The 12,925-nt window shown below is 52.0% G+C and overlaps 5 protein-coding genes across 5 annotated transcripts; 2 read left to right on the top strand and 3 right to left on the bottom strand.

Moving 5' to 3' along the window:
* Nucleotides 1–1,887: 1,887 nt before the first annotated feature.
* On the bottom strand, nucleotides 1,888–2,694 carry BP01DRAFT_293074 (Tim17/Tim22/Tim23/Pmp24 family protein; the record flags this gene model as incomplete). Its single annotated transcript, XM_025571720.1, has 4 exons — nucleotides 1,888–1,982; nucleotides 2,050–2,244; nucleotides 2,312–2,431; nucleotides 2,511–2,694. The coding sequence occupies 4 exons, from the start codon at nucleotides 2,692–2,694 to the stop codon at nucleotides 1,888–1,890; spliced, it is 594 nt and encodes a 197-aa protein (XP_025432793.1).
* Nucleotides 2,695–2,892: 198 nt separating this feature from the next.
* Nucleotides 2,893–8,027, top strand: BP01DRAFT_355211 (ubiquitin-specific protease UBP2). Its single transcript, XM_025574630.1, has 11 exons — nucleotides 2,893–3,284; nucleotides 3,363–4,102; nucleotides 4,156–4,363; nucleotides 4,416–4,461; nucleotides 4,513–4,913; nucleotides 4,971–5,059; nucleotides 5,117–5,654; nucleotides 5,709–6,318; nucleotides 6,373–6,793; nucleotides 6,850–7,096; nucleotides 7,166–8,027. The coding sequence occupies exons 1-11, from the start codon at nucleotides 3,263–3,265 to the stop codon at nucleotides 7,696–7,698; spliced, it is 3,855 nt and encodes a 1,284-aa protein (XP_025432792.1). The 5' UTR covers nucleotides 2,893–3,262; the 3' UTR covers nucleotides 7,699–8,027.
* Nucleotides 8,028–8,561: 534 nt separating this feature from the next.
* BP01DRAFT_355208 (3-oxoacid CoA-transferase) lies at nucleotides 8,562–10,565 on the top strand. Its single transcript, XM_025574629.1, has 3 exons — nucleotides 8,562–8,716; nucleotides 8,777–9,959; nucleotides 10,019–10,565. Exons 1-3 carry the CDS (start codon nucleotides 8,654–8,656, stop codon nucleotides 10,330–10,332), a joined length of 1,560 nt encoding a protein of 519 aa, XP_025432791.1. The 5' UTR covers nucleotides 8,562–8,653; the 3' UTR covers nucleotides 10,333–10,565.
* On the bottom strand, nucleotides 10,496–11,531 carry BP01DRAFT_422210 (ubiquinol-cytochrome c reductase complex assembly factor 2). Its single transcript, XM_025579558.1, has 2 exons — nucleotides 11,351–11,531; nucleotides 10,496–11,254 (listed from the first exon to the last, which is right to left on the bottom strand). The coding sequence occupies exons 1-2, from the start codon at nucleotides 11,366–11,368 to the stop codon at nucleotides 10,874–10,876; spliced, it is 399 nt and encodes a 132-aa protein (XP_025432790.1). The 5' UTR covers nucleotides 11,369–11,531; the 3' UTR covers nucleotides 10,496–10,873.
* Nucleotides 11,532–12,019: 488 nt separating this feature from the next.
* BP01DRAFT_381237 (uncharacterized protein) lies at nucleotides 12,020–12,637 on the bottom strand (the record flags this gene model as incomplete). The annotated part of the gene is made up of 1 exon (XM_025577291.1): nucleotides 12,020–12,637. The coding sequence occupies one exon, from the start codon at nucleotides 12,635–12,637 to the stop codon at nucleotides 12,020–12,022; it is 618 nt and encodes a 205-aa protein (XP_025432789.1).
* Nucleotides 12,638–12,925: the final 288 nt, after the last annotated feature.

Raw genomic sequence — 12,925 nt, 5'->3', positions numbered from 1 at the left:
AGCAGCATGAACATCAGTTCGCCTTTCCTGTTGTACTCCGGAGTAAATCCGTTTACTCCCACCACAACCATACGCCCCCCCGTAGAAGAGGCGATTCGTCGTTTTGGTCGATCTCAACGAAGCAGAAGTACGTACCGTGGATAACAGGACGGGAGAAAGGAGGGGCTAAGTTCCCCCCGACGATGTGATATCATAACTTCCCCTGCATCAACTATCATGCATCCCTTGGCTCGGTGTGTCTCCGTGGACAAGGACAAGAGAGGGACCCAGCAGCCTGGATGGAAGTGATTTACCCTACAGAGAAACTCGAAGAACAGTCCCTTCTCCCCTTGCCTTTTCTAGAAGCTTAGAAGACGAGGGGTCTGCAGCTTTCTCGGCGTTTATGCGACTTGTTGTGGTGCAAGGTTGTCCGTCTGCAGGCCTGGCAGTCTTGCCTCTAGTGAATGAGATGGAAATGCTTCTGCCTGTGCTGTACTGTACAGTGAGTAGTCATGTAGCGGCGCAGGCGCAGCTGATACTACCTATGGACGAAGCCTATCTGATCATACTATGAAGTGGAGCATATAGTTATGATGATAGGGACTGCGAGTCCTCACCCTACTCCCAGTTTTGGGGTATAGCGATTTAGGTTGCTGCCGTGAAGCGAGGTCTCACTTCTGGCAAAGAGTGATGGGATTTTCTGATCTCAGACACTGACCGGCCTTTCGTCCGATCTGCTGGGAATGCTTGTTGCAGACACCCGCAAACTATGCGGAGAATAAACCCGCTCGCCTCCTTCCTTCTTACTGTCCTGTTCCTGTTTTTTGCTCCTGCCACCGTTCTACGCTCCCTGCATCGCATACGTTGGCGAGCCTAGCAATCTGGTTTGGGGTTTCCTGGTCGCATGGCATGGCATGTTTGTGCGACCAATTTGAGCATCGTTTCACGTTTTCTCCTTGCGATTGTGTGGCCGGTTGACGATGGGGAAAGACAGCACATCTCGTCGAGGCTTTGGGACGGCCCCACATGAATCAAGAAATTCTCAGGACTACTTGAATCAGTCATCGAGTAACTCGTCACTCTTTTTCTTTCGCTGTAACTATGACCCATATGATGAATAACCCACAGTGGCCGCTAGGTATGGTTCATGCCAAGTCCGCCTTACCGGGATCAGCTGACTTGCACTGAATGTAGTGTGTTTGGCGGGTTGCATGAACTATAAGATATGAATCAGACCAAGTCTTTCCATTAAGCGCTGCCATGTTTGTAGTGCATACTTGCAATACTCAATTTGAAGTAGTACTTTGTAATGGTCAATTCCATGTAGCTTGACTCTCCGCTGCTTGATAAGCTGGCTATATGATTGGTTGAAACCCCTCCGGTGCTAACTTCAACGGAAAGTAACTTGAAAGTGGAGGTAAATCCGACTGATGCTTGGCATTGCCCATCAGGAGCCTGCAAAACCAATGCGGAATTTCTCGGGATTGAATCTATTTCTAATGATTCGACATTGTGTCTCTACATGTAAGCCGAAGATCAAGTTAGGAAATCTTGATGCAAAGCGATGGATCTTTACTGTGTCGCTGGGGAGGGGGGGTCTGCGCGGGTTGTCCGACTTCTAGCCCGCCGGTGGAGTGCGCGACCTTGAATATGATATTCACCTGACTTGATCCATGGCAACCTCTCGTGTACCAATACAAGTCTCACGCATCGCATGACTCCGGGATGGTCGATCACTTAAAGCCGAGTTGCCTGTTTTCAAGCAAAAGGTCGAGACGAATATAAGAAAAGGTGCATTCGTGGGACATGCCAAATCTGCTAGCTGAACGGCATCTGGGTAACGCAATATTTTTACACAACAAAATCGGGAATGGAAAGACTGCGCGCGAAAATTCGAAGAAACCGTTTCTATGATGCAGGAGCGGACGATGTGGGAACCTCGATACCGTATGCCTCCTTAATTCTCTGCGCCCGTCTCTCCGCATAGCCAGGGCCGTAGATGCCTGTGAATACGGATTAGCTCTGCGCGTTCTCTGAGGTGTCCGAAGTCGTTCGGTCAATTGAACCTACCTCGTCCCTCACCCAGCTGAGCCAAAGTCTCCTCTCCGGAGGTTCTGTATGCCGTTCTGATCTTCTCCCGGCGCTCGAACTCGTCGACAGTCGGATCCCGCCGCTGACCGAAGAGAGAGCCACCGGCGTATTCGAAGGCGCCGAGGGTGACGGCCAGGCCAACACCGTAACCGAGGACGGCGGGGAAAGTGCGGACTATTCAACAGCGTCAGCTAGGCCTAATTCGGCATCTAAAATGGACTGATGAGCAATGAGAACTGACGTCTAAGTCCGAGAATAGCACCGGAGAAGAAACCTCCCAGGGCGACATTGTAGTGGTCTTCCTTTTGACGAAGGTTGGCGGAAGCAGTCTTCACAAACTCGTAGGTACCTCCCATGGCGGCTAGACATCCCATTGTCAGCAAGCGAGACAATCGCCTTGGGCTATTCATCAATGCCCAATTGCAAAGATTCCATCGTACCGAAAATACCGATCGTGCCGCCAGTCCTCGTGAACACACCCCAGGGTCCGACGTTCTTCTTAGTCAGGGTGTTCTGAACGGCGGAGGCGAAGAGACCCACTCCACCAGTGAGCATGGTGGTCTTCAAGGATGCCTGAAGCGCATCCTTGGGGTGATAATCGTGGTCATCGGAGTGAGAGGCCATGGTGGCGGTGGACTATGAGATGGTGTATGGACGAGTTGTGGCTGCTGGCACTGCATTCAAGTGTCGTCTCCGGACGGGTGCGAATGAATTTGGAGACGTCAGAGTTTCTGCCTATTGACACCGCCTACCGCCGGGCTCCCTGCTGGAGCTTCCCATTGACGACAATCCGGCAGCAAGTTTCCTCGTCGGCTGTTATTTGCTCTATCTCTTATCTTATTGACATTTCTATATATGATTTCTCTGGCTATCCAGCCAAGCTATCTTGAACCTCTTCACATTCTCTTGTGCTTGCAGAGGTGCGAGAAACGACCGTCAAACTTGCCGCCAGGCCGTGTGCGGGCCGCTCGTCACTCCCCGCCGTTGCTGTTAACTTACAGTAACCATCTGGAGTGTCTCGTACCTCGTACTATTTTCACATATTCAAATCTGCCGTTCGAGTGGCTCATACATCTCCATAAAAGTTGATCATTGTCTTCTGTAAATAACTGCATGGGAAGCCTTCTACAGAAGCTTCGTTGTTGCCTGCCAGAACCCCGCGCGCTGCTGTAAGCTCATCAAGAGCGTACCCATGTCATCCACGCAGAGGCCAGGTACGTGCACATCCTCTATAACGACAGCGCGCAAATTCCCGAACCATAAATGCGGCTAACAGAAGATCTCTTTCTTAGGCAGGACTGCGCCCGGTCTCGTACAAGCCCTTTGCGACTACGATCCTGTTCATCCTCCAGTTTCTGGACGCAATCTCCTCTCACAAACCCCACCCGTCTTCCCGGATCACTACGCTGGGCCACAGGAGTATATATCTCCTTCAGCATGTCGGCATGAATATGTGACCAAGCCGAAGCAGACCCTTGTGCCTGAGCCGGAGAGGAGGAGCAGCGCGAACCCTCCCAAAGTGTCTGCCGTATGCCGCAAGTGTCGCTGCCACCTGCAACTTGTCGTGCACTCCACACCTACGATCGGCCAACACACTCAGAACTCGTCAACTCACTTGCATCACTTGGTATACAGATCGGAAGGACAGGGTGGACGGGACATCACACCAAAAGGACAGAATGTAGAGACGTACGAGTTCGAATGCTCCTATCTCACATGCCCTACGGTGGTGTCGGCTCGAATCGTCTCTCCGGTTCTCTCCCATGAATGGGTGCAGTTATTGACGGATCCTCACCTCATTCAGCAGCGAGCAGAGGAGGCTTTCGCAGCAGAGCCCGAGCGTCTGGAGGGCTTGGCCCTGCCGCAGCCCCTTAGTGTCCTTGAAACCCTTGGCGCCTACCTCTACAACTCGCTGAATGCAGCTGACAAGAGCAAGTCCATATCAGCCAATAACAAACGGTTCATCACTTGCTTTGGCCTTGATGGTGTTCCCTGCAAAGATCTGCTGGAATTCCTAGGATTCACAATCAAGGTTCGTACATTGGACGTGACAGAGCTCGACCATTATGCTTATATCCTAGCTAGAATGAAGGTTTCTGGGAGCCTCCACGGACTAGTCCATGGACAGAGCATCCCTATCGAGACCAGCTCAAGATCTTCCTAGACGATGTGTTGCACGAAATCTCTTTCCTAAAAGAGCAGCGACCTGTAATAGAAAAGAAGGGCCATCAAGTGGAAGCTCGTGGCGAGCTAGCAACATTTGACTTGCTTCGTGCCTTGGATGCAGCTGATTGTGAGTGAGCTCTGCATAACATGAGGTAAATCGCAACTAACAAACATCCTAGACCCGGGCGCAGAACGCTCGAACGAATTTCAGATGGCTCCCGCACCGTACGTCAACACTGTGTCTCACTTCGGTAGCACCTGCTGATGAGATTATAGCTACTATGAGGATTTGGGCACGGTCGATTTCATGTCGTCCGCTACAATTATCGAAGCTTTCAATAGGCAGGTAGCAGTCGACCCCGCACGGTCGCCATTGTACCTGAAATGCCTCAAAGAGATTGGACAGCTAAGGGGCGGCGATGATGCTGCTGTTATCGAGCAAGCGGTAATCAAAGCATATGCAGAAGGCAGATTCACCGACGAAGATGTTGTAGATGCCTACAAATACTTCGGTCTGGCTCATGACAACCCTCGGCTCACTGAAGATAGTATCATTGGGACATTCAACGCTTACCTCAGCTCCACAACCTCGGCCCAGGAAGAAGAGTCTCGCAGACAAATGCGAATCATAGGAGAGAGTAGGCGTAGTGATCGCATCAAGTCAGTGGCGGACGATAGTAAGATACCAACCCTACGAGTCAATCCTTCCGATTGCAGCTGACTGTTGTTCATAGGCGTGACGACTGTGGAACAAGCCCAGGACTATCTGGGTGTCACCAGCGAAACTGCGGATGACTTCATCATTTCCTTGTTCACTGCCAAAGTCAGACCCCACCCATGGCCACTTCAGTTTCTCACGGGCTAATACTTTTTCATGTAGGTCGAAGATGCTCCGTCTAACAGGGACCTTGCACGGCGAGCTCTAGAGCTTATTGCTGATGCGCGGAAGTCTGATGCGCTGAAGCACTTCCTCAAAACCGGCGAGATGACTGCCGGTGAGATGGATATCGGCGATGCGTATCGTCTCTTGCGCATAGACAATCGTATGGTTGACGATGACTTGATTGAGGCGGCGTATACATGCTGTATCGCGGAGGATCCAAGCAAGATCGAGATGTACAACCAAGCCTTGCAGATCATTGGAAAGCACAAGAACAGCAGCTTCCTTTCAAGCAAGGCTACCGGAATGGGCACTGGTCCGGATCGTGACCTCTCCGAGTGGCCGGTTGGGTTGCAGAACATCGGCAATACCTGCTATTTGAACAGCTTATTGCAATTCTACTTCTCTATCCGTGGATACCGTGACTTGATTCTGCATTTCGAGGATTTCAGCATGGAGTTGAGCGACGAGAACCTGAGCCGAAAGAAAGTAGGATCCCGCAAAGTTTCACGGAAGGAGGTTGAGCGCTCTCAGCGCTGTAAGTGGCCATCGTCTTGCCTTTCGATGGAAAATACTTACCCTCATTATACAGTTGTGAAAGAGTTGCGGACTTTGTTTTCCGAAATGATCACATCTCCGTTTCCTTATGTCACGCCAAGTCAAGAGCTCGCGCGGTTGACTTTGATTGGAACATCAAACGAAGAAGCCATCCGTCGCCGCTCTACCATCTCAACTTTCAGGCCGGCAGCCGCATTGGGAGAGCTCGAAGGATTGCCCATCCTCGGCCCTCTTGGGCCTCCGCAACCCACTGGGGAAGGAAAAACCCACAACTCTGACACAGCTACCACTGAAGTTCCATCGGCTGAGAAGAAGATCGCAGAAGAAACCCAAGAGCCTCGTAGTGACGACAAGGAAAATAAACCACCAATTGATTCTACGATGGAAGACGCGCAGACAGTAACTCCAGAGCCCTCCAGCGATCTTGCCCCTGCAAGCCAGCGTGTGGTGGCGAGCCAACCCCCGCCAGTTCCGCCACGACCTACTCCTGTTATTGACCCTCAGCGACTTATTCAAGAGGAATTGGAGATTGGAGCCCAGCAAGATGTGACGGAGGTTATCAATAATGTGCTTTTTCAGAGTCAATGCGCAATCCGGCCTGTTGCATACTCTGCCGATGGCGAACAAATCGACCAAGTCAAAGAGTGAGTCAAATCAGTGAGAAGCAAGCTAGCTCCAGCTGACGCTTTTGTCTCCAGGTTGTTCTATGGGCAGACCATATATTACCTCAAGTCAGAGCAGGGCGTACGGCCGATGGAAGAATTGTGGTGCGACATCAAGGTCGACGTGGCGTCAGGTCCGCGCAACATCTATGCAGCACTTGACGGGGCGTTTGACGTCCAGAAAGTCAACGTCGACAATACCGTTGCCGAGCGGTTCGGTACCATCAGCAAGCTTCCTCCAGTGCTTCAGATTCAAGTCCAGCGTGTCCAATTCGACCACACCGCAAAGCGCTCATTTAAGTCCACCCATCATCTCGGCTTGGAGGAGACCATATACCTTGACCGGTACCTGGATACCAAGTCGCCAGAACTTATGGAGAAACGGCAACAGAGTTGGAAATGGAAAGCGCACCTGAAAAGACTTGAAGCTCGGCAGTCAGAATTACAACACGCCACAGTACGTTGATCAAGAATTGGCTCTTGTATGGGACCACATACTGACCACTTTCTCAGGAAGATGGCAAGGTTGATACGCCGGCGTTGCTCGACGAGGCCAGCAGAATTCTGTCGGATCTCGAGAGCATCGCCGAAGACACAGGCTTTGCTGAAGATGAGGTGTCATCTGCATTTGTAGAAGCTACACAGACTACAGAACCTCCTGAAAATACAGACTCCACCGGAAATGTTGCCGATATCGATACCGTCAAGCTTCGCGCAGAGCTAGACCGGCTGTCCCAAGCAGCTCGCGCTGAATTGACACGTAAGTGCTTTGTCTTTTCTCTTTCCCTGCTTGCCATGATTGCCAAGCTATCTCTGACTCTCTAAAAAGATGTACAAGACGAGATCGAAAGAACTCGAACGATGATAGCCGAGCAATTCAATGAGCATAAGAACGAGGCATATCGTCTGTATGCTGTGTTCATTCACCAAGGCTCCGTTGAGTTCGGCCATTACTATATCTACATCTTCGACTTCGATCGCAACGTATGGCGGAAGTACAATGATCAGGAGGTCACCGAAGTGTATAATGTGGATGAGATCTTCCGGGACCAGGGACAATTCAATCCTCCCACCCCTTACTTCCTTGTTTACGTCAACGACCAGATGAAGCATGAATTGGTCGATCCTGTGCGCAGAGAACTACTTGAGATGGCTCCTGAGACTGGCTTTCCTACCATGAGTCAAGCCACGGACGCGGCGCCGTTGAGTGAGGATATGGATATGAACCCGCCGTCATATGATACGATTTGGGCCGACCAGAGCATATCAGGTACGGGCGCCGATCACCCCATGCAGGAGGAAAAGGCCCCTATCGACGCAGATTACAGCACTCATCCTAACTTACGTGACGTGGCGTGGTAGACCCCGGGGATGCAGCGCCAGAGCGACACCCAACGCCTAATCCACTGAAGCGCAAGGGCTTAGATGATACCATGGGATGATAGGAGCATAGGAGCTAACAACCAGAGCTCATCGGTATGAATCTACCGCTCATTGCTTACGGGTCGTGGAGACTGCTTTACCGGGATCGAAGGGTTGGTCATCTTCGGCTGAGCGGGGGATTTGCTATCGACTTGACAATGCAGATAAGATGCCGTGTTTGTTTCATGCTCAGTACAATATTCTTTGCAAATGCATTTGGCGGATCTTTTATGTATGTTTGCTGTAAATAGTTAGTGCGATTCAGCGTCACGACTGATTGATGAGGATCACGATGTGTATACATAGTACGGAGTACAGACAGACAATAGAGAAAGCAAAGGAGGGTCTTCAGTTAACGAGCTGCGTCCTGCTTAGTCAGATCACAGATCCGGATGGGACCGCGGATCGGAGGTGGCCCCGACCCCGAGGTTCGTTCAGTAAATGATCGCATGGCTGGTTTACTTAGTGTCTCGTGGGTGTAACCGCAGAGTAGTTGTGCAATAGGTCTCACTAGTGACACTCCTCGAGTTATGACCTTTTATAAGGCTTTGGTGTCTGGCGTTGAGCTCCAGGCTGGCCACGAGAAACGGCGGTGCGGAGTCGAAGATGGACCGATGCGGGGGAGACTCGACAATCTGGGGAAGCGGCAAGCAGCAGCTGCGGGCAGCGGCTGTCTTTCCGCATCTCCCCGCCTCAAGCCGTTCGCGGCCCTCCCGAGCCGATATAAGGCGAGCTTCTCCTCTTTTCTCTATCTCCCCCTCTCCTTGCTGCCAGATCTCTCGATTATATCACCCCCTGCAATCGAGTGGCTCGAGCCAAGATAGCGCTCGATTGAGTCTTGCAGAAAGCTCTTCCTCTTACGGTGTTGCCCGTTCCTCCTTCTTATACAATTATCATGCCTTCTCAACTGACTGCGGGCCTGCGCTTCGCGCGGAAGCTCGCCACTGATCCCAGCAAGGTGGGTTCTTGCGCCTTACTCTTGTGCTGCGCCTTGCTAACTAATATTATTGCGATCTAGCACCAGCTATTCCTTGCTCGCTCGTTCTCAAGCAGTATTCGCAGGCCAGAAATTAACAAAGTGGTGTCTTCAGCCGACCTTGCCATCAAGGACTTGAAGCCGAATTCGACGGTGCTGGCTGGAGGCTTCGGTCTCTGTGGTGTACCTGACACTCTGATCAATGCCGTGCGAGCAAACTCGGCAATCAGCGGCCTGACCGTCGTCAGCAACAACGCCGGAGTGGACGGATCGGGCCTTGGTCTCCTCCTCCAGTCAAAGCAGATTAAGAAGATGATCGCCAGTTACGTTGGCGAGAACAAGACTTTTGAGCGCATGTATCTGACGGGCGAAATCGAGCTGGAACTGACACCGCAAGGCACCTTAGCCGAGCGGTGTCGAGCCGGTGGAGCCGGGATTCCAGCCTTCTACACTCCGGCAGCCTGCGGCACAGTGGTCCAGACGGGCGAACTGCCCCTAAAGCACAACGCTGACGGAACCGTGGCGCTGTACAGCCACCCGCGGGACGTCAAGGTCTTCGACAAGAAGAGCTATGTGATGGAGGAGGCCATCAAAGGCGACTACGCTTTTGTTAAGGCATGGAAGGCCGACAAGTTGGGCAACTGTCAATTCCGCTACGCGGCGGCGAACTTCAACGGCGCCATGGGTCGCAACGCTAAGATGACGATTGTGGAAGCGGAGCATATCGTCGAGGTGGGCGAGATCGAGCCCGCCGCGATCCACCTCCCCGGAATTTATGTCAAGCGTGTGGTCCAGAGTACCACGCCGAAGAACATCGAGAAGTTCACGTTCGCTAAGGAGGAAGGTGCCGAGGAGGCGGCCGCGCTGGGCAAGGGCGAGACCGCCGCGAAGCGCGAACGCATTGTCAGGCGTGCGGCCAAGGAGTTCAAGAACGGCATGTATGCGAACCTGGGGATCGGTATGCCGATGCTTGCGCCCAACTTTGTGGATCCATCGGTGGAGGTCATGCTGCAGTCCGAGAACGGGATTCTGGGACTGGGTCCTTACCCTAAGAAGGGACAGGAGGACCCGGATCTGATCAATGCTGGTAAGGAGACGGTGACGCTGTTGCCTGGCGCGGCGTGCTTCGGTAGCGATGAGTCCTTTGGCATGATCCGGTCGGGCCGGATTGATTTGACGATTTTGGGCGCGATGCAAGTCAGCGCGAGGGGTGATTTGGCCAATTGTGAGTATTCATGGGTCCGACATTCCTGAAGAGACAAGGCTGACAGATTGGGCTTCTAGGGATGCTTCCTGGTAAGATCAAGGGCTTTGGTGGAGCGATGGATTTGGTCTCGAACCCTTCGGCGACCAAGGTGGTCGTGACCATGGAGCACACCGACAAGAAGGGCAACCCTAAGATCGTGAAGCAATGCGAATTTCCCTTGACTGGGAAGACATGTGTCAGCCGGATCATTACCGAGCTGTGCGTGTTCGATGTTGACTTCACTGATGGACTAACGCTGGTCGAGCTGGCGGATGGAGTCACTGTGGAGGAAGTGCGCAGCAAGACCGAGGCGCCGTTCAAGGTGGCCGACGATGTGAAGCCCATGCTGTGATCTGTTTCATGTCTTCTAAGCATTGTCTTTCGCGCGGGGCCAAGAGTCGAGTAATGTTGTAAGTAGATGACCTGACAGGTTTCAGGCTCGAAATATGGGTTGTACTGTACATAAAGGATCAAGGTCGGAAAGACCGCAGTCTGTTTGATTTTGTTCAAAAGAACAAATTCCCCATCACTTTTTGATTGCTGCGCATCATTAAAGAAAAAACATCTATATACAAGTTTTTCTGTCGCTTTAGAAGTACAGATTTTCCACCGCCATTCTCTTTTCCTCTCCGAATTCCTCCGAATGAGTCAATTGAACTCCAAATTTTCCAAAGATCATACACCCAACCCAGGCATAATCGCATATCAAGGCGCCTCTCCCCATTTCAATCTATCAAATACCCACCAGCATGTTATACAACCCCAGCAGAACAGAAACAAAGTAGAGTAAAGGACACTGCATCCATCAGCCAGACAGCCAGCCCACCTGACAGCCAGCCCACCTCCTCAAATCGATCATCCTCACTCCCCTTCCGGGAAGTAGAGTGACTGGCTTATTTCATCCGCAACATCCCAACAACCCTCTTCCGCAACCGCCCCCACCAATCCCGATCCGGCGCCTCATCGAACTCCCGGATGACATTGTCATAGTGCTGGGGGTTGCTCGCCGGGTGGCGCAGCCGCGGGGGGAGCGGGTATCGGCGCGCGTACCGGTTCTCGAGGAGGGAGGAGAGAGCGTCAAGATTCGCTTTGGAGAGGCCTTGGATTTGGGGGGTCTGTTGCGAACCGGGTGTTTGGGCTTGGGCTGTCGGGGCAGTGGTGGACTGTTGGGGGAGGCGGGATTGCAGGTAGTTGTGGATGGAGACGGAGGCGGGACGGACTTTGTCGACGGGCCAGTGTTTGAGGATGTGGGTTATGCGGGTTGTCGTTGCTGACTTTGGAGAGGGGATTAGCTTCTCATGGGGGAGTGGGGGGTATAGATTAGGAGGGAGGTTTTAGGATGGGGGATGGATGGGATGCGATGGACGTACCGGTGGTTTGGTGGCCATTGTTGCGGCGGTTGAAAGGAAAATTTTATCTTGCGGGAGGTAGTGGGTGGTATTCGTTTGTTGGGTGAGTCCTTGAATTTTAAACTGGTTCGGTGTGAAGAAGCGGTTTGGTATGGAGGTGTGGAGGTTTTTAGATAGAATTAATTTGCGGGATGAAGTCGAGCTCGCGGGTTGCTGCCGATATGCTTGCACTTTTGTCGCGGAGCTGCATGTGCTTGGACTGGGGTGGTTAGTCAATAATTAGTCAGCGGGTCATCTGTCAACTACACAGTAACCTAGGTAGTTAGTTATTTAACTGCTTTTGTTTACTACACACCCTAGCGTTTCTGAAACAAGTATCACACTACATATCCAAAGGGATCTTAAATTTGTGGAGTACGGCTTTCACTTACAGCTGGCGCAGAAAGGGATATAGAGGTGTAGGTTGAAGAGCTCAGTTATCCTGGACTGTGAGAGGAAGACTCTCTAGGCTGTAGCGGAGAGAATACATTAATGTATCTTATGTTGAATCTGTGCTAGTATGTCCTTGTTAATTCAGCAGTGGATTGGCATAATATATTGTGACAAGTGAAAGCTACCAGCGTAGTACTAGGTATAGTAACAAGATGAAAGTTAGCAAACAAGTGAGCATCGTAGCCTCTCCTACTTCCCCTACGATACAGCACTCTTGATCTTCTTCTCAAAGCCCGGAATGAACCCATCATCGTCAACCTGCGGCCCCTTCATCACCCTGGCCAGCATCGCATAGGTCCCAGTCATGACCAGCACCTCGACTACTTCGTCCACATCCAAGAGCTGCAGAGCATCCTTCACAGTCTCCTGCTCATTGGCAAACCCCTTCAGCTGCTCATGTACCAGCCTCAAGACCACCCGTCCGCGCTCACTCCATGGTCCCCTTCCTTCAACCACATCCTGAGCCAAGCCCCCAATGGCCTCGAGCTTCTTCGGAGGAAAGTCGAATGCCTCGGCCACGGGGGCGTTGACATCCCACTCGTACTTCGCATCGAGAACATGAGACACTCGCAGCACAACCAGTTGCCAGTCGAAGAGCGAGAGCTTCCGCTGCTTGCTGTCGAAACAGGCCCCCAGTAGACAACTGAGGTGGGGGAATAGACCCTGGGAGTGGGCGAGAACGAGAAGGATGTTGCGGCGGAAGGGGAGGACTTTGAGACGATCCTGAATTTCCTGGGGTGCAGTGTCCGGGTTGATGTAGGGGACGAGGCAAGTTTGGCGGTGGGGATCGCTGTCGTTGTTCAGGTTGGAGGCCATCGTGAGAGACCTTACACGGCTGCGTGTATACTGGTATCCCACTGATGGCGGTGGAACGTCAATACAAGAGCTTTGTTTTCAAAATGCAGAGCAATCAAAGAAGAGATCTTTGGGGTCTATGTGAGGTCTTGCTTTGTTGTCTCGGACTGATCGTTCATGTCTTGGAAGCCAGTAGGTCTTATCGTTCTACTGCCAACTGCACGGGAATGTATCTGGGAATCGTGTTGAATCATGGTTGAGACAATAGAAGCAGAGACATGACCGCGGTGTCGAGAACGTAAGCCCAAA

Source organism: Aspergillus saccharolyticus (assembly GCF_003184585.1).
Source record: "Aspergillus saccharolyticus JOP 1030-1 unplaced genomic scaffold BP01scaffold_9, whole genome shotgun sequence".
NCBI lineage: Eukaryota > Fungi > Ascomycota > Eurotiomycetes > Eurotiales > Aspergillaceae > Aspergillus > Aspergillus saccharolyticus.
Note: the sequence above shows the minus strand (reverse complement) of the source record. Positions and strands in the feature narration are given on the sequence as shown.